Raw genomic sequence first — 22,836 nt, 5'->3', positions numbered from 1 at the left:
ACTGGAACCCAGGGCGGAATCACGGCCCCGCCGAAATCGGAGCCTCCGTCCCACACTGGAGGACTGCGCGGTGGGTTTTTTCGAACCTGTGCCGGAAAGAAAGGGAGAATAAATGGGAGCGGGTCAGCCAGGGCTGGGCGCGCACGCCGCTTCCTGCTGCTGGGGCAGGTGGCGAGCGGAGCCCGAGGAAATCGTTCGCGTAACCCACGGTACCCGCGAGGCTCGGCGCCTTGGCCGCTCCCCGACTAGCGGCGCGACTCTCGCTTGACACCGCCCGGGCCTGGGTCGCGCGCCGCTCGTTGCGGGGTTCCTTCGGCGGCAGAGCAGGACACCCGGAGGGAAAAGCGCGGGAGCCGGAGAGCGAGGATGCTGCGCTGCGGCGGCCGCTTCTCTGCTCCACGCGCGCCTTTGCCGGCAGGCCTGGGGAAGGCGGCGGCGCGCGGCTGCCTCGGCCGCCGCCGCCGCCTGGCAAGCTGAGAACCGCGTGTGCCCCCTCCTGACGGTCCCGCGAACGCGGCCTCGCCTCGGCGGCGGGAGAGAGAAAGACAGGGAGGGAGGGGAGAAGGCGGAGGCCGAGCGGCGGGGCAGGGCGGAGGCGGCGCACTCGCTCGCCCCTCGGAGCGCCCAGCGACCCGCGAAGCGCCTGTGGCGTCACTGGAGCGGCGACTGGCAGGGCGGGAAGTGGACCCGCTTCCTCGAAGCGCGGCGGGCTCCTGAGGCGCCGCGCCCCAACGGCTCTGGGCCTCGGCTCGGCTCCGTCAGGGAGGGAGGGAGAGCAAGGGGGGAGAGCAAGGGGGGAGAGAGCGCCTCGACTCCCCGCCCCTCGCCCCAACTTCTGCCATTGGCCTCCACGGCGGAGGTGGAGGCGACTCCCCGCTCCGCCGAAGGGGAGGCAAAACCACGCAGCCTGGCCGCGCGAAGCAGTCCCTCTCCTCTCCCTGCTGGCCCGAGACTCTCCGCCCCCCCCCTCCCTCCCTCCCTCCCTCCCTCCGCCCCCGAGAAGGGAGACGCTCCGCTTCTCTTTCCCGGGGTTCCCGCGCTTGAAAGCGCGGCGCTTCCTTCGGGCTCAAGCAGCTGGTTGGCGGCGGCGCAGCTGCAAACCTCTCCGCGGGGGGCCCGGCAAGGGGAAAGGACCGACGAGACTCGCGCGCGCGCGCGCTCCCTCCCCCCCCCCCCCCGCTCCAGAAGAAAGTGTGCAGGGGGAACTTTGAGAAACACGCACGCGCCAGCAACGGGAGGAAAGACCCCGGGCGTCCCGAGATGAACCAGACGGCCGGACTCTCCAACAGCGTCCGATGCCCCAGCGGCAAAGGAGCGAAGGTAAAGGGCCGAGGCGGCGTCTTCGTCTCCGCCCAGCGGAGCTCGGAGGGCGCCCTTGAAAACCTGAGGTGCGAGAGCAGCAGAGCCGGGGTGGGGGTGTGGGGTGAGGAGCTGGGGGGGCAGCAACGCGATTGCCCGGCTCTTCGCTGGCTGGACAGCCCGCTGCTCCCACGCCCTGTTGCCGCGTGTGCAGAGCGTCGGGTGCGCGTCTCTCCCAGCAAGTGTTCTGGCAGGATCCCCAGAGGAAGAGGGGAGTCGGTTCCTATCTTGCTCTGCCCCTCCTATAGCGCAGCGCAGCTCGTGGCGCTGGTCTTGCGGAGGCGGGTGAAAGAGCAGCGTCGGGGGGTTCTTCTTTGCTCGTGGCTGGGGCTGCTTAGAATAGACCCCTCGTGGAGGGGGTGGGAGGGCCGCGTAGACCGCGCGAGAGAAGCTGCTGAACTGCAGTATGCGGCGTCGAAGTTCCTGGGGGATTTTCCTTTCCTTTCCTTTTCCGTCGTTGACCCTCTTCTCCCCCCCGCCCCATGTCTCCCCCCTCGATCAGCATGTTTGCGCTCGTTAATGAACAAGCCGAAGCAGAAGGAAAAAGCGTCTCAAGGGAGGAATTAGCGTCGCGTACTCGGGCGGTGTAGTGGAGGTCTAAATAGACGCACATTTGGGTTTGTTGAGTGAAGCGAAGACGGTCAAGGTGTACAGACGCTTTATTTGTGCTATTAGAGCCTGTGCTTAATCTTGTACTTTGGGACTCCTTAACATGGCACGAGTGCAAACACTGTTTCTCGTTTCCTGGATGACTTCTTGGAACTGAGCGTTAGTGTGTGCGTGTGTGTTCGCCTCCCGCGCACAGAGGAGCTCTGTGTGTTTCTGGTACGCGCGCGCGACATATAGCGAATTGCTGGCAGGCTTCATCTAAGGGATGAAACCTTCTCATCTTGCAGCTGTCCAGACTGGACAGACTCTGGATGTCTGCCAATGAGTTCTGCCACTTCGAGGAGGCCCTCTGTATGTTTCCTCAGAACTCAATGGCACTTGCTCCCAGTTGAGCGTGCAGAGAACTGCCACAACTTGCACCTTGTAAATCGGGAACATCAAAAGTGTTACTTATACTTAATAGTTTTCAGCCTAAAAAGGGAGTGGAAGCAAAGATGCATATGCCTACCTCAAAAATTATTGCATTTTCTGGCTCCTACCAAACCGGAAATAGGATTAAAGTTTGAATCCCAAAACCATGTCTCTGTTCACCGCTGCATGTATTCTGTAGACTTAACTAGATGATCTGTGAATGCATGTCCATCTTGTGCCCCAGCATCTCTTTTCAGAGCCAAGGTTTAACTGTGGAATATATGACAAACAGATGAATCCAATCTCCCACACATTGCGAGTTAGGGAAAGGACTTCCAAATTGGAGGTGATGGTTCCAGACTTGAGACTCAGCATCTCTCCCCAGCCCTAGATATTAAGAATGTATGAAGTTTTGCCTTTTTTGATAGCCTACCATTGAAATCCATGGATATGGATTGATATATATGTGTGTGTGTGTTGGCCGGGGGGATAGTTGTACTTCTGTTTGCTTCTCCTCAGCATGTTCTTCTGTGTTCTAGTGCTACAAAGAGGATATACAGCCTTCAAAGAATTAAGTTCAGCTTGAAAGCTTTTATGAGGAATCACTATTCTACCAAGGGTAGACCAGAATGAACCAGGGGTCGGTTCTGCAGACCACTGGTCACCCTACACTTATCTCTGTGGCCAAATGTCAGTCATAGCTCTGACTTCACTCATTGGCGAAACACACTGAAAGGTGGCAGCAGGCTTATTTCTCACAAGATGATTGGACAGAGTAGTGCCTTAACTTTTTGTCTCATACCTTGGGTTCTACAAGGGCTAGAAAATTGCTTGTTATTTGAAAGCTGGGGATCTGAGCTAGTTAATGGGCCTCTGAGATGGTGAGCCAGGAGCTGCAGCCCCCTTAGCCCAATGGTTAATCTGGCCATGCTAGTTGTACTTCTGTTTGCTCTTCCCCAAAATGTGAATTTGTGTGCCAATGCAATGGAGAGGATATACAGAACTAAATTCAGCTTAACACTTTTTTGAGGTGGAATTCCTATAGGGACTACACACGCGCGCTCACACACACACACACACACACACTTAAGTCCTGAAATGGTGCACTTGCCACCAAATGTATCTAATGTCAACCTTCCCCAACCTGGAGCCCTCCAGATGTTTTAGACTACAGTTCCCATCAGGCACAGAGGGAAGATGGAATTTGTAGTCTAAAACGTTTGGAGGGCATCAGTTTGAGGAAGCCTGTCCTAAGTCATACAGCCAGCAGGAGTCTGTGCAATTCACACCCATATGCCACAAAGCAGGTGCTATTTGTTGTATTATGTGGGGGGAGGGGGCAGAACAGAAGTGTCCTTGGTACAAAGTATTTGCCCCTTTGAATGCTGGGAAAATAGCAATATCTCTTCAACAGAAGCACAACTTAATAAAATCAGGAGTACATTTTACTGTGCCCTTTTTAGTTTCTGGGTAACCAGCAGGATGTATAAGAAATCTCACCATTTTGCATTGCATTTTAAAATTATTATGCATTTTATTATTTATACAAATACATTATTATTATACACTTACGTCCTGTCTTTTTTCCTCTTGCAAGGAACTCAAGGGGGGTTACATAGCTATCCTCTCCATTTTATCCTCACAACAGCCCTGTGAGGTAGGTTAGGCTGAGAGTTAGTGACTGGCCCAAAGTCACCCAGTGAGCTTCATGGCTAAGTGGGGACTAGAACCCAGTTCCCTTGAGTCCCAGTCCAACACTCTAACCACTGCACCACACTGGCTCTACATTAAGTGCCTATGATTGGAGAGAGTTTTATGAGGCTTGCGAGTCTTAAAACAATTTTGATAGTCATTTTTTGCTTATTCTGTGACTCCGATTTTATGTGATCCACACATCATTCTAATATTGTCACATGACTATGTCATGTGATTATTGTTTTTAAGAACTCCCTATATATATATATATATATATATATACACACACACACAAGCTAGATGCCAGGAAGGAGAGTTCTATTGTTCTTATTCTTATTATTTGTATTCTTGTTCTTATTTCAGTTTATGAGCCATCCTATAGGTGAAGCTCCCAAGGTGACAACCATACTAAAAACAATACAATAAAACCACACATAACAAATTTTTTTACAATTTTAAAAGCTGCAATAACAATAACTTAAAACAATTTTAAAACGAAGCAACTAAAACATGGAAAAGGATAATTTTAAGATGCAATTTTAGACATATAAACAAAAATAAAAGGCCTGGGAGAATAAAGGCCTTTGCCTAGTGCTGAAAAGTCAACAAAATAGGTGCCAGGTGGACCTCTCTAATGAAGCCTTCTGTAAGATGGCAATTTTTGGTAATATGACTTGTTGTTGGGTAGATTCAAAGTAGTAGAGCCCAGGAAAAGTGTTACCATGCAATTAGCTGTAGAGGGCCTCAGGCACCTCTTGGTGATTGTGTCTTTGAGAAGTAATAACTCCTGGTGTAAAATGTAGGCAAACTCTGAAACCATAGAAAAGCCCCCACACACACTATTTTTCAGGATAAACCCCAGAAACGTTGAAAAATTTAAAATATGTGCAATACTTGTCACATCTAAACTTACTTTGCTACATTAAGAACATTAAGGGCTGGTTTACACATTGCAGCAACCCAGTTTTTTTTAAAAAAAACTCTGGGTTACCATGAACGAGCCGGCATGCTAGTTCACATGTTTCGATTGCTTCCACTTGGAGCTGGTTGTGGGGTATACTTTTTGCTTCCTCAAATTTTGTGTTGTCTGAAAATTGGGGATGACATCTTGAGGAAGACTTTGATTCTCTAGCAGTGGAATTCCCAGTCTATCCCAGTCCACTCCTACCCCCTCTTTCCATCTGTATAATCTAAAACTTGGAAGAAATAAAGCAGGGAAAAACCTAGTTGCCATACATGGAGAAGGTGTCACAGCTGTATGCTACAAAGCACTTTGCTTTTTCACATATGACTTGTACTTCGTATGTAGGCGCTACTCCAGATATCATAGATGGCTGAGGTTGTAAAGACCTCTGAGATCTTGAGTGCTGCTGAGTTTGAGATCTGCCGAAAGTCAGTTAATGATAGCTGAGCCAGAATACTGTATAACACAAGCAGGCAACCTGGTGCTCTCCAGATGTTTCAGAAACATTTGGAGGGCACCAGGTCACCTACTCCAGCTGTGCAGCATCCCCGTTCAGTAGAACCAATTTTGCTCTGCAGTAATTTCAGCTTTATATAATTTATCCCTCTATGAAAGACAGGTCCTCATGTCTGAGAAGAGACATTTTAGTTGCAGGTCAGATGCCAATATGCCTGTTACAACTGGTAACTTTATGGTTAAATATCTATAGTACATTTTTCCTGAACACCCGAGTTGGTATTTCTGTTGAAAAAGTGGTTTACGTCCCTCTTTATAATCTAAGTTATTTAATTAAATACTAAAAGCTCTCTGCATGACTGACTCAATTGCAAGGATGCCTTTCAGAGTTCAGAAATAATATCATGCGACAATGGGTTGAAAACAAAAGGAGATGATCTAGAGGGAGCAATAGAATAAATAGATACCATTGCTGGGTGGCTCTGCACTGAAGAACAGAAAGAAAATTCCCAGCCTACACATGCTGATAGACATATTTAGTGGATTGAACACAGTCATACAATTCTGGTTGCCACTCCAGAGCTGGTTTATGATCCAGCATTGATGCTTAAGGCCATGTACTGGCTCATAAAAGGTAAAGGTAAAGGTGTCCCCAACCAGTCGTGTCCGACTCTAGGGTGCGGTGCTCATCCCCGTTTCTAAGCCGAAGAGCCAGCGCTGTCCGAAGACACTTCCGTGGTCATGTGGCCGGCATGACTGAACACCGAGGTGCACGGAACGCTGTTACCTTTCCCGCCGAGGCGGTACCTATTTATCTACTTGCAATTTCTTGCTTTCGAACTGCTAGGTTGGCAGAAGCTGGGACTGAAGACGGGAGCTCACTCCGTCACGCAGCACTCGGGTCTCGAACTGCTGACCTGCCGACCTTCCAGTCTGCAGTTCAGCGTCTTAACCACTAAGCCACTGCAGCCCCTCATATGTTTGTTTTATTATACTCGAATTTCTATCCCACAAAATCAGCCCCTCAGTGAGTTTCCTTGGAAGCAAACAATAAAATAGATATTAAAACATACACATTAGAAGAGCAGTGCTGCTAAGCAGCAAGCCTATGCTATGGACAAAGAGCCAGGATACAGGACATTGGTGTCACTACAGCCCCGACTCTATGACCTTGTTTGGACATAATGGTGGTGTCTGATGAAAAATCATGGGTTAATTAATCCACAAATTGTGGAGATGTGCACTGTGCAAGAGCCTCTTCCTGTTTCCATTAAGATCTGAACAGGGCACTTGGGAATGGTCATGGGTTAAGAACCCTAAGTTAACCCATATTTGCTCTTGTGTTAATTTGGGGTTGTTTAACCCATGAAGAACCCCAAGTACTTGAGTTTGGACATCACAGAAACAACCTGTGAATGCTGGTGTTAAGTTCCTATTTTATGTCTGAACAGAGAGAACTTGAGCAAGTGTGGTGTAGTGGCTAGAGTGTTGGACTGGGAGCCCAGCAATCTGGGTTCTAGTCCCCACTCAGCCATGGAAGCTCACTGGGTGACTTTGGGCCAGTCACAGACTCTCAGCCAAACCTACCTCACAGGGTTGTTGTGAGAATAAAATGGAGAGGAGGAGGATCATGTAAGCCGCCTTGGGTTCCTTGCAACAGGAAAAAAGGTGGGATATAAATGCAATAAATAAATAAAGTAAGTAAGTCCCTGAAATGTCTGAATCATCCTAGAAGCCAGAAGTAGGAAGAATTGGATGCAGAGGAAGACTGGTGTATAGCATCTGTTCCTGTCTGTAAGGAAGTTTAGGGAAATTCCTAAACCTGTTCTGTTTGTGGGGTGGAGCTTAGGGAAATCTCTTTTGAAGGAAAAGCTATTGAGATTTTATTTAGCTGGGAAAGACTCAGCTTAGGAATGGTAAGCAACCATATTTAATTTAAGAAACTAAGCAATCTCAGGTTATTATTTGAAGAGTGACATTTTATTCACTTTTGTAAATAATTTCCATTAATGAACATCTTTTTGTTGTTGTTCATTTTGAAAGGTTTCCTCTAGTGGTAGTGTCAATGCCATGCCTATGCCATAGGAACCAGGCTACTGAGTTTCTTTTAGGTAGAGAGGGTTTCTTTTAGTAGCAGCAGTTAAAAGGTTTTATAGCTGAAGCAACATTCCCTAGTGGTGAGGTCTAATTGGGAATTTTATTAAAAACTGTGGCAGTGTGTTCCATAGACCCAAGCCTCAAAGTTAATTAAACAAAAAAACAAAAAAATTGGTGGCATCATAACCCACATACTGTTCTGTTGCATCTGGCGACAGTGGCAGGATAAGCTACAGTGTTGTTTTTCACAAGTTGGCCATGGATTAGAACTACATTAATTAACTGCTATAGCATCCAACCAGAACAAGTCCAGAAACTGAGGACTCAGTAGAATAAAACCTAAATGATCAAAAATGCACTTTTTTTTTTCATATTATGACATGGTGACTCTACTCACATGTTAGGAAACTAAGCATAACCTAGAGCATCTCTAAATGTCTATCAGTAAAAGATACATTAGATCAATATTTTAATAATGTATGGAAGAAATAACTATGCTGAGAATCTTACAGACAGGATTAAAAAAAACCCTCCCCCATGGCTTTCCAGACATTTTACATCTCTAGTCTTTCTATAAACATGTTCTTATTACATAGTTTTTAGAAATCCATGGGGAGTGTAAAGGCTGGGTAACAATATATAAACACCTTGTCTTAAATTAAAAAAAAAATTCATAATCCAAAATTGTTCAATTTTTCTAGTTTTTTGAAAAAACAACAACCCCTAAACAGTCCTTGGAAAAAACGGGAAAACCCCCTAAATTTTTTTCCATTTTTTTCCAGGCCTTCATATCTCTACATGTAGCTCTAAGACTGGTGATTTAGACCAGGTAATGGGTGGGGTGGGGTTGCGGAATCAAACTCAATTGGAAAAGCTGCTCAAAAGATCATGTCAATTTCCTAAAGATATGATGAGGCATAGTTTCCTTCCCTATCAAATAAATGCTACACCTTCCCACTTCTGCTAGGGTGATGGCAGGTTGAATGGCTATAGAAAGGAAAATGCAGTAGCTGGAATGGCAGTAGCTTGGAAGTATCGAAATACACAGTATTTCAATACTTCTTCCAAGTTTCTATATCTATTGGTAATCCTTATAATAGCCCTGAAAGGCAGACCAGTATACTGAAGATGGGTGTGTGTGTGTGGGGGGGGAAGGATGTGGAGAGCTTACAGATGTGCCTAAGACTTGATGGTGAAGGTGAGATTTGAATCATGCATGTGTCTGTGTGGTTTTCCAGTTTGTGGCTCAGTTCCTTTTCTACCATGGAATACCTGTCTCTAGATGCTTGCATTCTGTAGCAGAGAGTGACTTGGAAAGAAGGGAATCCCTGACTTGAGAGAGTTACTTATGGAAAATAACAAATCTGTCACTCAGGGGCTTGCTACAGAGCTTGCTTTGCTTTTTCTGACAACTGTGACTAATACTAATGACTTTTGTGAAAGGTTCTTGCTGTCTCATTTTATTTCACACTTTATGAATGTACTCCAGCAGTTCTCTGTTCTGCTGTCAGACCTTCTATTACCTTCTAGGCAAGCAGCACATGATTATCTCTCTTAAAATTCTAGTCCATCCTATCCCAAAAGCTTGGGGACAGGTAGGTAAAAATAAGCTAATTGGGCACTCTGGGTAGATGTTATTTTTTTCTCCACCTCAGAAAAGAAAAACTGATTTGAGTTACTTTTGGAAAAGAACAGCTATAAACTAGTAGACTAGGATCTCACAGATGTAAGCATTTATTTGATGGAAGTATGCTTTGTACATCCAAAGTGTTCATTATCTAAAGACGTCAACAGCCAATCAGAAATTATTATGGCTCCTTCCTCTCCCAACCAATGAAATTCTCTTGCTGGGCCTCCATTAATCTCTTCTTATTTAAAGTTTCTGTAAGGAAAGCCTTATGTATAACCAGAACAGGAAATCTGATATGAACTTCCCCTCTTCAGGAGAATGTGTCATTGTAGTAATGTAAGGCTGAGCCAAAACACCCACCCTGCTTTCATAGAATCATAGAATGATTCTATGGGTTGGAAGGGGCCTACAAGACCATCGAGTCCAACCCACTGCTCAGTGTAGGAATCCAAGTCAAAGCATCCATGACAGATGGCTGTCCAGCCTAGGTATGTCAGAGAATTTCTCCACGAATCTCGGACCCCCGAAATTGGTGGAGAAACGGTCTGCCCCCCCGCCCCCCCCGGGATGGGACTTACTTTTGGCGAATGTCCCTCACGGCGGTGGCTCCCAGCGGCGGTTCGGCGGCAATTCGGCGGCGGCGGCTGGTCTTCCGACCGGCTGCTCCTGCTGCCATTTCCAAGTGTAAAACAACAAAAACAACAACAACAACAAATGTGATAGGCTACGTAAAGATTTACGTAGCCTGTCACGGCTAGATTTTCAAAAAACACCGTGATAGGCTATGTAAATCCTTACGTAAATCCTTATCACGGCTGACTTTGAAAAAAAAATTAAGCGCATACGCAAATGGCGGCGCCCATGGGTGTCGCCATTTGCGTTCCTTATTTTGGCATGGTTAGTCTACGTAAATATTTATGTAGACTACGGCGAAAATAAGGGCAATGCAAATAGCGTTGCCCTTATTTTCGCCGTAGTCTACGTAAATATTTACGTAGACTACACGTGCCAAAATAAGGAACGCAAATGGCGGCGCCCATGGGTGCCACCATTTGCGTACGCACTTTCCCCCCCCCCAAAGTCAGCCATGATAGGCTACGTAAGGATTTATGTAGCCTATCACGGCTGACTGCAGGCCAGGGACGCAAACGGCGGCGGCTACGGCTGCCGCCATTTGCGTCCCAGCAGGACAACAGGATTCGCGGCCGGAGAGACGGGGCGCCCCCCCCCGGCCAGAATTTTGGCGGGGAGGGATGGGGCGCCTCCCCCCCGGCCAGAATTTCAGCGGGGAGGGACAGGTCGCCTCCCCCCCCAGCCAGAATTTCGGGGGGAGAAACGGAGCGCCTCCCCCCCACCACGAAGCAAGCTTCAGGATCAGGTAAGTGACTTTCGTCCATCCCTATTCCAGCCTCATCTTGAATGCCTCCAGTGTGGGAGAGCCCACCACCTCCCTAGGCAATTGGTTCCATTGTCATATTGCTCTAACAGTCAGGACGTTTTTCCTGATATTCAGCTGGAATATGGTTTCATGTAACTTGAGCCCATTATTCCATGTCCTGCACTCTGGGATGATCGAGAAGAGATCCTGGCCTTCTCTGTGACAACCTTTCAAGTTGAAGAGCGCTATCATATCTCCCCTCAGTCTTCTCTTCTCAAGGCTAAACATGCCCAGTTCTTTCAGTCTCTCCTCATAGGGCTTTGTTTCCAGTCCCCTGATCATCTTCACTGCCCCCCTCTGAACCCTCTCCAGTTTGTCTGCATCCTTCTTAAAGTGTGTCACCCAGAACTGGACACAGCACTCCAGATGAGGCCTAACCAGTGCCGAGTAGAGGGGAACTAGTACTTCATGTGATCTGGAAGTAATACTTCTATTAATGCAGCCCAAAAGAGCATTTGCCTTTTTTGCAGCCACATCACATTGTTGGCTCATATTCAGCTTGCGATCTACAACAATTCCAAGATCATTCTCTCTCGTAGTATTGTTGAGCCACGTATCCCCCATCTTGTAGCTGTGTATTTGGTTTCTTTTCCCTAGGTGCAGAACTTGGCATTTATCCCTATTAAATTTCATTCTGTTGTTTTGTGCCCAGGATTCCAGCCTATCAAGATCACTTTGAATTTTGTTTCTGTCTTCCAGGGTATTAGCTATATTCTGTGTCATCTTCAGATTTGATCAGCATTTCCTGCACCTCCTCCTCCAAGTCATTAATAAAAATGTTGAAGAGCACTGGGCCCAGGGCTGAGCCCTGCAGTACCTCTCCCCAGTTTGAGAAGATCCCATTGATAAGCACTCTTTGAGTCCGATTCTGTAGCCAGCTGTGGCTCCACCTGGTAGTTGTTTCATCCAGCCCACTTTGAGCTAGTTTGCTCATCAGGAGATCATGGGGCACTTTCTCAGCCTCCTTTGTGGGCTGAAAAGTTGTCACTCCATTTTACTGATTCTTGGGGAGCAGGCTTTGAAAATGAGTGAACTTTGGCCATTTTGTTGATAACAGGTGGAAGGAAGCACATGCTCTTGTTGCTTCTTTTCTCACACTGTGCTGCACACAGCACAGTATAGCAAGAAAGAGTAGAGTTGCCTAATGGAAGGTGACATTTTGTTTCACTCCCAGTCTATCCTTATTTCTCTTTGAGTGACTATCCTTCTCTTCCCGTGCTATGCTTTAACTTGTAGCTCACTGCTGGTTGGAAGAAAAGGATAGTCAATGTAATTTTCAGTATAACTTATACTGGTTATAATTTCATTATATTTTCATTATAACCTATATAAGGGCTCAGCACTTCCTAAATGGTGGGTTTCTAGAAGTTGATTAGCTTCTAAATAGGCAGTTGGTCATTAATGGTGAGCTATAATTGCCTGTAGGTGACCAGACAAAAAAACCTTTCAAAATTGAAGGAATTGGTGTGATTCTGATAGTTCAAGACACTGATGTATTTGTTGATGAATAACATCAGTATATGCAGGTAAGAGTGCTCCTGGGAAATCCTTGGACTGATAACTATTGTGGTTTTATTTGCAGGGCTATGTAGTTTCTTAGCAAAGATATCCCAGCCTAAGTAAGAGGATATAAGGGGAAAGGAAAAACAGTTTGAAAACATGTAGGAAAATAAGCCTGTCATTATATACAGTCAGGGCCAGAAATATTGGAACAAGGATAACTGTTTTGGCAGTTGGCCTCTGTACACCACCACATTGAAGTTGAAAGGAAACACACCCAGATGGGAGCGAAGTCAGGACTTTCAGCTGTAATTCAAGGGGTTTGACAAAAGTGGGGCACTCACCATTCAGGAAGTACAGCCAGTGGTTTACACCCCCCCCATCATTGGTGGCTCATAAGTAATGGAACGAATGGCCAACAAGCCTGGCCAGGTGTGGCCTGTTTCCTGGGCACCCCATGACCAATCAAGCCGAGAAAAGGCCTGGAGGTGGTTCTGAGTGTTACATTTGCATTTGGTAGCTGTTCGCTGGAACTCCCAACATGAGGTCCAAAGAGGTGTCCATGCGAGTGATGGAGACCATCATTAGGCTGAGGAAACAAAATAAACCCATCAGAGAGATAGCAAAAACAGTGGGAGTGGCCAATACAACAGTCTGGAACATCCTGAAAAAGAATGAATTAACTGGCAAGCTCAGCAACAGCAAAAGGCCTGGAAGACCATAGAAGACAACTAAAGTGGATGACCGCAGAATTCTGCTCATGGTGAAGAGGAACCCTTTCACAACATCTAGCCAGGTCAAGAATGCTCTTGAGGAGGTACGCATGTCATTGGTAACATCTACAGTCAAGAGATGGCTTTATGAATGTAAATACAGAGACTTCACAACAAGGTGCAAACCACTGGTAACGCTCAAGAACAGAAAGGCCAGATTAGCCTTTGCCAGCAAACACCTAAAAAAGCCTGCCCAGTTCTGGAAGAAGATTCTTTGGACTGATGAAACCAAGATTAACTTGTACCAGAATGATGGGAAGAGAAAAGTATGGAGAAGGAAAGGAACAGCTCATGATCCAAAGCATACCACATCATCTGTCAAACATGGTGGAGGCAGTGTTATGGCATGGGCATGTATGGCTGCCAATGGAGCCAAGTCACTGGTGTTTATTGATTACCTGAGTGCTGATAAAAGCAGCAGGATGAATTCTGAAGTGTATAGGGCTATACTTTCTGCTCAGATTCATCCAAATGCTGCCAAACTGATAGGACACTGCTTCATATTGCAGATGGATAATGACACAAAACATACAGCAAAAGCTACCTAAGTTTCTCAAGGCAAAGAAGTGGGATGTTCTTCAAAGGCCAAGTCAGTCACCTGATCTCCACCCAATAGAGCATGCTTCTCACTTACTGAAGACCAGACTGAAGGCAGAAAGACCCCCAAACAAGCAGCAGCTGAAGGCAGCTGCAGTAAAGGCCTGGCAAAGCATCTCGAGGGAGGAAACTCAGCATTTGGTCATGTCCATGGGTTCCAGACTTCAGGCAGTCATTGACTGCAAAGGATTTTCATCCAGGTATTAAAGGCGATCCTTCAGTTTGAAATGATATTGGTTTGTTCCATTATTTATGAGCCACCAATGACGGGTGTGTGTGTGTATGCCACTGGCTGTACTTCCTGAATGGTGAGTGCCCCACGTTTGTCAAACCCCTTGAATTACAGCTGGAAGTGCTGACTTCGCTCCCATCTGGGTGTGTTTCCTTTCAACTTCAATGTGGTGGTGTACAGAGGCCAACTGCCAAAACAGTTATCCTTGTTCCAATATTTCTGGCCCAGACTGTATAATACTGGCTAAATGTGAGCTTTTTTAAGGGAAAATTTTCAGTCCAGGCCCACACAACTTGGCAACTCACTACACTGAACACAGTCTACCTAGTATACCTTGTGGCCTATTGAGTCTTTAACAATTGCCCCATCCCTACATTCCTGTAGTGTCCAGCAGAAACAGGTGGCTTATCGAGCTACTGGTGGCACACATTCTGCTTAGTGGATCACAAGGTCAGAAGGCATTGTCTGGGTTTGCATGGCATGACAACCCATCGTGGGTGACAAGTGGAAAAGGGCTCAAAACCACCCACTTAGCAAGGGTGGTTTAAAGTGTTGCTCCAACCCTTGGGGGTGCCCTCCTTTCAGTTCACCCCTGAGGTGGCAGCAACTGTTTTTCATAGGGATATACACATCACCCATTTTCCTCTCCCAATTGCAATAACCACATCTAATTTGACAGCTGTAAAAGTAGCTGTGGTTACTGTGACAGAGAGAAAAAGGAGATGGCATGTACATCCCTGTGAAAAACAGTTGCTGGACAATGGGGCAAGTGGGGATTTAAAGCAGGGCACCCCTAAGGGTCAGGGCAATATTTAAAACCCTGTGGATAACCTTGTTAAGGGCGTGATCTAGATCCCCTTTCCCCATGTGTTATCTGTCAAAGGTTGTTAAATTAGCCTAAATACAGTCTAGTCTTGTCTGTTACCTTTTACGTTTGACAGCTGAAACATACAAGACTGCAGAAAAGGCAAACCTATATATTTTTGATAGTCGGAGGTGCAGAAGTGCAGGACTCTGACCCCCCCCCCATTAAAAAAAAAATAAAAAAATTATTTCGGCCCTCTGTTTTATTGGCACTCTTCTTTTTTTAAAGAATAATTTTAATATGTTTCATTCTTTTTATCTTTTGTTCATTTTATTGCTTGTTGTTCACTGCTCCGGAATCTGCTTAGATGTTGAGCAATACACAAATGTTGTAAATAAATTAATAAATAAAACATACAACACATAGTATGACCACACTTAGAATACCGTGTACAGTTCTGGTCACCACACCTAAAAAAGGACATTGTAGAGTTGGAAAAAGTGCGGAAAAGTGCAACTAAAATGATCAAGGGGTTGGAGCAACTTCCCGAAGAGGAAAGACTGGGACTGTTTGGCTTAGGAAAAAAGGCGGTTGAGGGGAGACATAATAGCGGTGTACAGAATTATGCATGGTGTGGAAAAAGTGTATAAGGAGACATTTTTCTCCCTCTCTCATAATACTAGAACCTGGGGTCATCCCATGAAGCTGATTGGTAGGGGCTTCAGGACAGATAAAAGGAAATACTTCTTCACACAGCACATCAACTATGGAATTCACTTCCACAAGATGTAGTGATGGCCACCAAATTGGATGGTTTAGAAAGGGGATTGGATAAATTCATGGAGGATAAGGCTATCAATGGCTACTAGTCCTGATCGCTATATGCTACCTCCAGTGTCAGAGGTATGCCTATGTACACCAAATGCTGGGGAACATGGGCAGGATGGTGCTGTTGTACTCATGTCCTACTTATGGGCTTCCCGTGGGCACCTGTTTGGCCACTGTGTGAACAGTATGCTGGATTAGATAGCCTCTTGGTCTGATCCAGCATGGCTCTTCTTATGTTCTTATGATTAAAACAATGAAACAACATATTAAAATATAATAAAAATGTAACAATTACAGAATAAAATAAATAAAAAACAGCACCAAACCCAACAGACCAACTTACAAGCCAAAGGCCGTCTTGAAGTCCACAGTGTTTGCCTGCTGGTGGAAGGACAACAGAAAGGGGGTGAACCTAGCCTCCCTTGGGAGGGAGTTCCAGCCTGGGAGTGGCCACTGAAAAGGCCCTCTCTCTGGTCACCACCAAATGTGCCCCTGAAAGCGGTGATCTCAAAAATAGAGCTCTCCAGATATCATCTCCCAACTGTTGGAATTCAACTCCCAGCAGCCCCAGCTGGCATGATCAGTGGTCAAAAACCTTGGGACTTGTAGTCTGAAGCATCTAGACTCTAGAGGAACCCTGATTGGGGAAGGCTGCCATATGGTATTAGCACATAGCAAACAACCTTCATGCACCTCAGAATGCAAATGAAAGTTGGAGGCTATGTTTGAAACGAGTGCTTAATGTAATGTTGGCTAATGAATGTTAATGTAACTTTTGTGACAGAAAAATCTTCGAATAAATTTACAAAAGCATAAGGGCTAGTAACTCTCCATTTTTATAAAAGGACATTTCAGTTTTTCTAGGTTCCATACAGGGTACTTTGTATCAGCAAAATATTGAGTGTGTAGAATTGCAAAAGATGCATAGTAATGTGTTTCTTCTTGCAAATGTAAGCCTTAATAAATGGAATACCAACCCATTATCCTAAATGGCATATCTCTGTGCAGGAGATGAGAAAAACAACTCTGTAGTTTATACTTGTTCCCAGCTGAATAATTTAATTTTAAACCAATGCTAAGTTATCCCACTAAGTTTAGGGCGGCTTTTTATATTACTTTTAAAAGATGCAGTGCATTCTTCTTCAGGCACTCACAAGTTTGGATTCCCACCATGGAGTCTTATTTATGCTGTGTTGTAGAGGTGGTTGGTGACTGCAATTAAATGGTTAGCTAGTAATCAAAGTAAACATTTTGTGGAACCCTGCTCTTTGGTGTTCGCACTTGTCTGACAGTGCATGAAATTGTAACTGCTAAGGAGCATGCATGGCTGGCCCTTCACTGGGCAAAGTTATTATCCCTGAAGCAGTGACTTGGATTCTGCTTTTGAAGTTTTGCCTTGTGTGTGTGTGTCTTCCCATCAGAGATAAGGTTCGTGCTTTTCCGGTCTGCCCAGACAATTGCATACATTTTTAGATAGCACATGTAATTCCTGAGGGTTTGTTTTTAAAAACTAACAGGAAAAGAGGTCCTTAAAGGTCACAAGTTCTTTTACAATGCAACTGATGGAGTCTTCAAAGTGTTCTTTTATGGCAGTACATTAAGTGAACCATTTCCTGGGTATGCACTAGAATTTAGTGCTGGGGTGCAGAACCTTGGGCCAGTTCTGGCCTGCTTGGGGTCCCAAACTGGGCCTCTGTAATTTCCCAGATGGCAATGCCTCCTTCCCTGTACCAACCCCTTTCCCCCTTGGTGGTTTCCCAGCTTTTGCAGATTTCCCCTCCATTCTAAAAGTCTGAAATTCCTCTCCTAAGGATTCGTTACTGGCAGGAAGAGCTTTAAGTTAAAATATATTGGTATGTTTTGTATTTTGCCTCCACCCCTATCACCTTTGGCCCTACTCCATCTTGCCTTCAGTCCCATCCACCACTGGAATGGGCCCTCCAATCGCATCTACAAAAATGTATTTGACCCTTGGGCTGAAAGAGGTTTAACCCCCTTGATTTAGTGTTTCATGACAGCCTTAGAATCAAGTAAAAAGTAGGTGGTGGCTACTTTTTGGAATGCCCTAAGCTCTCTTGTTTGGGAGGCACCTACAGTATCATGCTTCTGATGGTTATTAAAAACACACTTCTTTGTGCAGGCTTTCTCTGACTGTTAGCACTGATTCTACAGTCCTATATTTTGATATTTTTTGTTGGTTTTGATACTTGTTTTCTGGAGATGGTTTTAATGTTGTAAACTGCTTTGAGATTTTAATTTTAAGAGTGATCGGTGTAAACATGTTTTTAAATAAATAAAAAATTATGTTGTTCCCTGCTTATATGAAAATATCTCTTACTTTCGAGGTATTTTCAACACTAGAGGAAAATGGTAACCTTCTTAAATTAAGTATATTCCCCTGCAGTTCTATTGTATTCTTTATAGGACAGCGGTTTTCAAACCGTGTTTCCAGGGAATCCTGGTTTTCCTCAGAAGCTTATTGGGGTTCTTATTTGTTATTTATTTACTAAATTTGTATCCTGTTTTTCTGCCAAAAATGGCACTCAAGGCAGCTAACAATAATAACACAGAGATAAAAAGAAAAAAATAATTAAAATATAAAAACAAATAAGTTAAAACACCATTAAACACACACACAAAGAAATAAACAGCACTCAACCAGTTAATAGGAACAGTGACATAAGAAGATCAGTAATGGTGGACGCACTTCCCTGCAAGATGGCTTGTCTGCCAACCCTCCCTGGGAATGTCCACACCCAGGGAAGTATTGGGTGCATTCTAAGGTTGACTCTTGGTAGATGCAAGCAGATGGTTAGTACCCCATGTGAGTGGAGTCTGAATGTTAGACTATACACAAGAGTCACATGGAGTTGTCAAGGCACACATGCAGGAATTCCTTGAACCAATCACTCAGTGTGGACAGGGTTCCCCAACTTAGTTCCCTCCATATGTTTTGGCGTACAACTTCTGTCATCCCTGACAATTGGCCATGTTGACTGGGGCTGATGGGAGTTGTAGTTTAAAAGATTTGGAGGGACCTAGCTTAAAGAAGTTTAGGCTGAATCACTGATATGTATATTGGTAGTTTGCAAAAGAAGGGTATTGTCTCTCTTTACACAATAATTATGTGTCCAGTTCCAGTCAAAGTTAATGGTGATAAGAGTAAATCTTGTGTGCTGGTGAGTGAGTACTACTACCTTCTTTTTGTAGAAACCATAAAGTTTATGGAAGGACCCGGTAATGAAGAACTGTGCTCTTGGGCTTAAACTTTAGTGATTGTACAAAAAGTAAAATAGCCTGCAATGCTTTTAAACTATAGCCTGTAGGGACATTACCACAAATTATCTAATAAATAGTTCTTATAGCCTACTTTTCATGCTAGCTTTGAAGTCTGAACCCTAGCTTTGAAATCTGAATTCAAGAATTAGGATAAAAATCCAACAACTGATCACAAAGAATTGTTGTTGTTCCCAGTGTGTGGTGGAGCTTACTCTAAAGTTTAAAAAAGGAAAAAAGTTGATGTTGATATCTTAAGAAAATGTGGAGTGTTATGACTGAGATGGCAATTGATTAAAATTTTCAAAGCTTAGCTAAGGTGAAAATTAATGAGTGATTTTAAAAATTGTAACGAGGAAAACAATATTCTATTATTTGAGTTATGTAAATGGACAAATTGAGTAAGCAAAGACTTTTTAAAATGGCACTAGAATATGAATGAAGGGGCAGTGACTGACTGCTGCGGGTGGGGGGGAGTTAAAAAGAGAAGGTTAATAGATTTATTGATGGTGGCATATTATTTCCTGGTATGGGAAGGCATATTAAATATTTTTATCCCGTCTTTTGACTATACAAACATCAGGTTGCTTACAACTCATAATTTACAACAATGCTGTCATTAAAAAGAAACAAACAACCCTTAAATAACTCATTTTATCAAATGCTGCAAAAAACAGTTTTTACTTAGCATCAAAATGCTATTAAAGTAGGTGCCTGGCAAATGGATGTGGAGAGAGTTGCACAAATGGGGTGCCATCACAGAAAAGGCCCTTCTTGCCTCTGAAGGTGGGGGCTCTTAGAGTAGAGCATCTGCTGAAGTCCGTAATAATCAGGTAGGTTCATCTTAGGAGTCAGATACTGAGATCCAAGAGTGTTCAGGGCTTTATAGTTCAAAATTAGCATGTTTAATTGTGCCAAGAAATACACTGTCAACCAGTACAGATCTTTAAGCACTGGCAAGGTAGAAATGGTTTTACCCATGCCAGGTAATAGCTTCATCACTGTGTTCTAAATATGCTTCAGATCCAGCTCCACATATTGCTTAGTAAACTAACTGGGTGCTTTGATGGCATGGATAACTTCGTCCAGATCACAATTTTCCTGGAAGTGCCATAGCTGGTGCACTAACTGAAGTTGGTGACAGGTACTACAAGCCATGGACATTAATTGGGTATTCCTCTGGAAGGCTGGATCAACTAGCACCCTGAAACTGCAGAGTTTGTTCTTTAAGGGGAGTGAAAACACATCTGAAGTCAGCTAGATGTCCACAGCCTTTCCTTGAGTTGATTACACAGAAGTAGAGCTATGCATACTTCACTCCAAATCACTGAACCACCTCACCCAACAGTTTTAGGTAGATGTTAAATGGCATGGGGGATAAAATGGACCCCGCAGCATCCGATAAATGCCATTGGGTAAAGCAGTGGTCTCCCAGCCTCTCTTTCTGGAACCCAAGAGCCAGGTAGGAATGAAGCCATTTCAGCTTGGTGCCCTAAATTTCCATCCCAGACACCCAATCCAGAATGGTACTATGGCTCTAGGATATTGGGAGCATGTAGGCTCTGGTGGTAAAATGGAAGAAAAGAATTGCCTGTGGCATATAAGAGGAAGGTGGGATTAGAGTCAGAAATCATATTGGTATTGGAAGGAGTTTTCAATTCTACTAAAGGACAGTGGAGTTGGTAAAATCCTTGATATTTTTCTTCATCTTGTTTGGAGCCTGTAGTATTACTGGTATGAAATTGAAACTTACTTTCACTGCCTGCTAAATAATTCAGGTAAACACATTGAAGGGAAATCATATTTCCATAGCCAAAAGAAAAAGGGGTAGGTTGCTCCCAGATGTTGTCTCTTTCAGTGTCAAGCTTACTTATCCTAGGTACATTTTGTATTTTGAATTCTGGGAATCCTTTCTGTTCCTTATAACTATTGAATGCAATGTAGAATGAGTTTGAGGGCTGGTGTTAAAAGATGGACCAGTGTTAATTCTTTAGTAGCACACAGGTGAATAAATGTTGCAGTCATGTTGTTGGATCTCTGGAGACTTGTGGATTTCTGTGTGTAATTGAAAGTTGGCTCAGGAAGAAGCTTGGCTGGGCAAAACCACACTTCATTTGTAATTGTCAATATGGTATCAGACTTAAAGTCTGGTTCTCAAAAGCATTTTGCTGGCGTTCACTTCAATGGAAGCTCTAATGGAGGTGTGCTCCAAGCTGCTTTATTTTGGGCTACAGTGTCCTTTTGGGAGCAGTATAAGGCGTGATATGGTTTTCTGGTTGGCCACTCTTCCCTTGCCATGACTCAGTTTATGGATGTGCTATAAAATTTGCTCAATAAATGGAATTGCTTATAGAAATGATAACATCCAGACAGCCACAAGCTCTGTGTATCTATAATTAAAATTGGTTACACAGCTATTTTTCAACTGACCATGAGGGATGGAGTTTACATACATAAATGGGCATTTTTATGGCACAGTGAGAGCATTTGATAGCAGTGGCAAAATGTCAGAGGCATTAGTGTAAATTTAGTGGGGAAGTGAGGTCTAGTCCATGAAAGCTTCTGCCATAATACATTTGTTAGTCTTAGGGGTAGGGGCACAAGGTATTACTTTTTCTCTGGAACCTTGCCCCTCTCTGTAGATCAGGGATGAGCAACTTGTAGTGCAACTTGTGGCCTTTCAGATACCTTGGGCACAATCCTATATGTGTTTAGACAGAAAAAGGTCCCACAACTCCGAGCATTCCCCAGCCAGCAAAGCTGGCTGGGGAATGCTGAGAGTTGTGGGTCTTTTTCCTGTCTAAACATGCATAGGATTGCACCCTTTGGCTTTTTAGATATTTTGGCCTACAGCTCCCATCTTCACTTGCCAGCACAGCCAATAGTGAGGGACGATGGGAGTTGTAGGTCTTTTACCTCAGACCAAATTCCCTAAACCCTTCAGACAAATACTATTACAACCAGGTCCAGCTTCTGGGTACAGTCTTCCTCTTGACACCAAAGTTTCTCCTGTTGTATTTCTGGCTGTTTGGAAAGTTTATCTGAATTTTTACTTCCTGCATGCACAACCTTCCTCTGGCAAGATCTCAGGGCAGCCTCTTGGCATAACACAGCCAACCTGCTCCCCGGTCCTGATCTTCACCAGCCACATATGGTTATCCCACAGAAAAAGAATAGGTTAACATAGCTGTTCACTTTCTCTTCAGCTTTTCTTTAGTCCTTCTGAAACACCACACACCAACCAGCAGACCTTCTCTGTCTCCCTAACTACCTCAGACTAACTCCTCCCATTCGAACTGTGGTGCTGGAGAAGACACTTACGAGTCCCCTGGACTGCAAGGAGGTCCAATCAGTCGATCCTAAAGGAAATCAACCCTGAGTGCTCATTGGAAGGACAGATACTGAAGCTGAAGCTCAAATATTTTGGTCACCTAATGCGAAGAGAAAACTCCCTGGAAAAGACCCTGATGCTGGGAAAGACTGAAGGCCAAAGGAGAAGGGGACGGCAGAGGACGAGATGGCTAGATAGCATCACCGATGCAATGAATATGAACTTGAGCACACTCCGGGAGAGAGCGCAGGATGGGAAGGCCTGGCGTGCTATGGTCCATGGGGTCACGAAGAGTCGGACACGACTGAACGACTGAACAACAACAACTCCTCCCAACTGTCATACCTTAACAATGATTTTCCAACTGCTCTTTTCCACCGAGCTAGAATCCACAGCCAATCAGAATCTAATTTACGTGATCCAGGTCCCATCTAACAATATTCAAAGCAATTGTCTCTCCCTCCCTCTGCAGAATGTAACTAAGCAACTACTACACAGGCCTTTGACAGTAACAAAAAAAAGGCCTCAAACCTACTCAGATATATTACTGCCTCGCAGAGACCACACAAAGTAAACATTACATAATAATAACTGTTATATACAGGCACGTTGCTGGTGGTTGGGTTGTGGCCAAACCTGTTGCTGTTTTTGCTTTGTTTTTTTATTTAAATCCCAACAACTGTAGTTCAGAACTTAAAAACTTTAGTGTGGAAACTAATAACTAGGCTTCTCTCTAAAATTAGAGAGCATATTAACTGAAAGGAGATCCTGCTGGAGGAACTACAAATTAAAACTCGGGAAGGGGCCATAGCTCAGTAGTAAAATATATGTGTTT

The 22,836-nt window shown here is 44.6% G+C and overlaps 1 protein-coding gene across 1 annotated transcript in view; it reads left to right on the top strand.

The window, feature by feature from the left end:
* The first annotated feature begins 1,233 nt into the window (after nt 1-1,233).
* DPP6 (dipeptidyl peptidase like 6) overlaps nt 1,234-22,836 on the top strand; it is a 783,164-nt gene continuing 761,561 nt past the window's right edge. The window contains exon 1 of the mRNA XM_084855092.1: nt 1,234-1,320. Coding sequence (XP_084711218.1) covers nt 1,261-1,320 — 60 coding nt within the window. The 5' untranslated portion in view covers nt 1,234-1,260. The remainder of the gene's footprint in view (nt 1,321-22,836) is intronic.

This window comes from Heloderma suspectum, chromosome 5, assembly GCF_057233095.1.
Source record: "Heloderma suspectum isolate Gila_16-S chromosome 5, 16-S_ref, whole genome shotgun sequence".
NCBI classification, from domain to species: domain Eukaryota; kingdom Metazoa; phylum Chordata; class Lepidosauria; order Squamata; family Helodermatidae; genus Heloderma; species Heloderma suspectum.
Note: the sequence above shows the minus strand (reverse complement) of the source record. Positions and strands in the feature narration are given on the sequence as shown.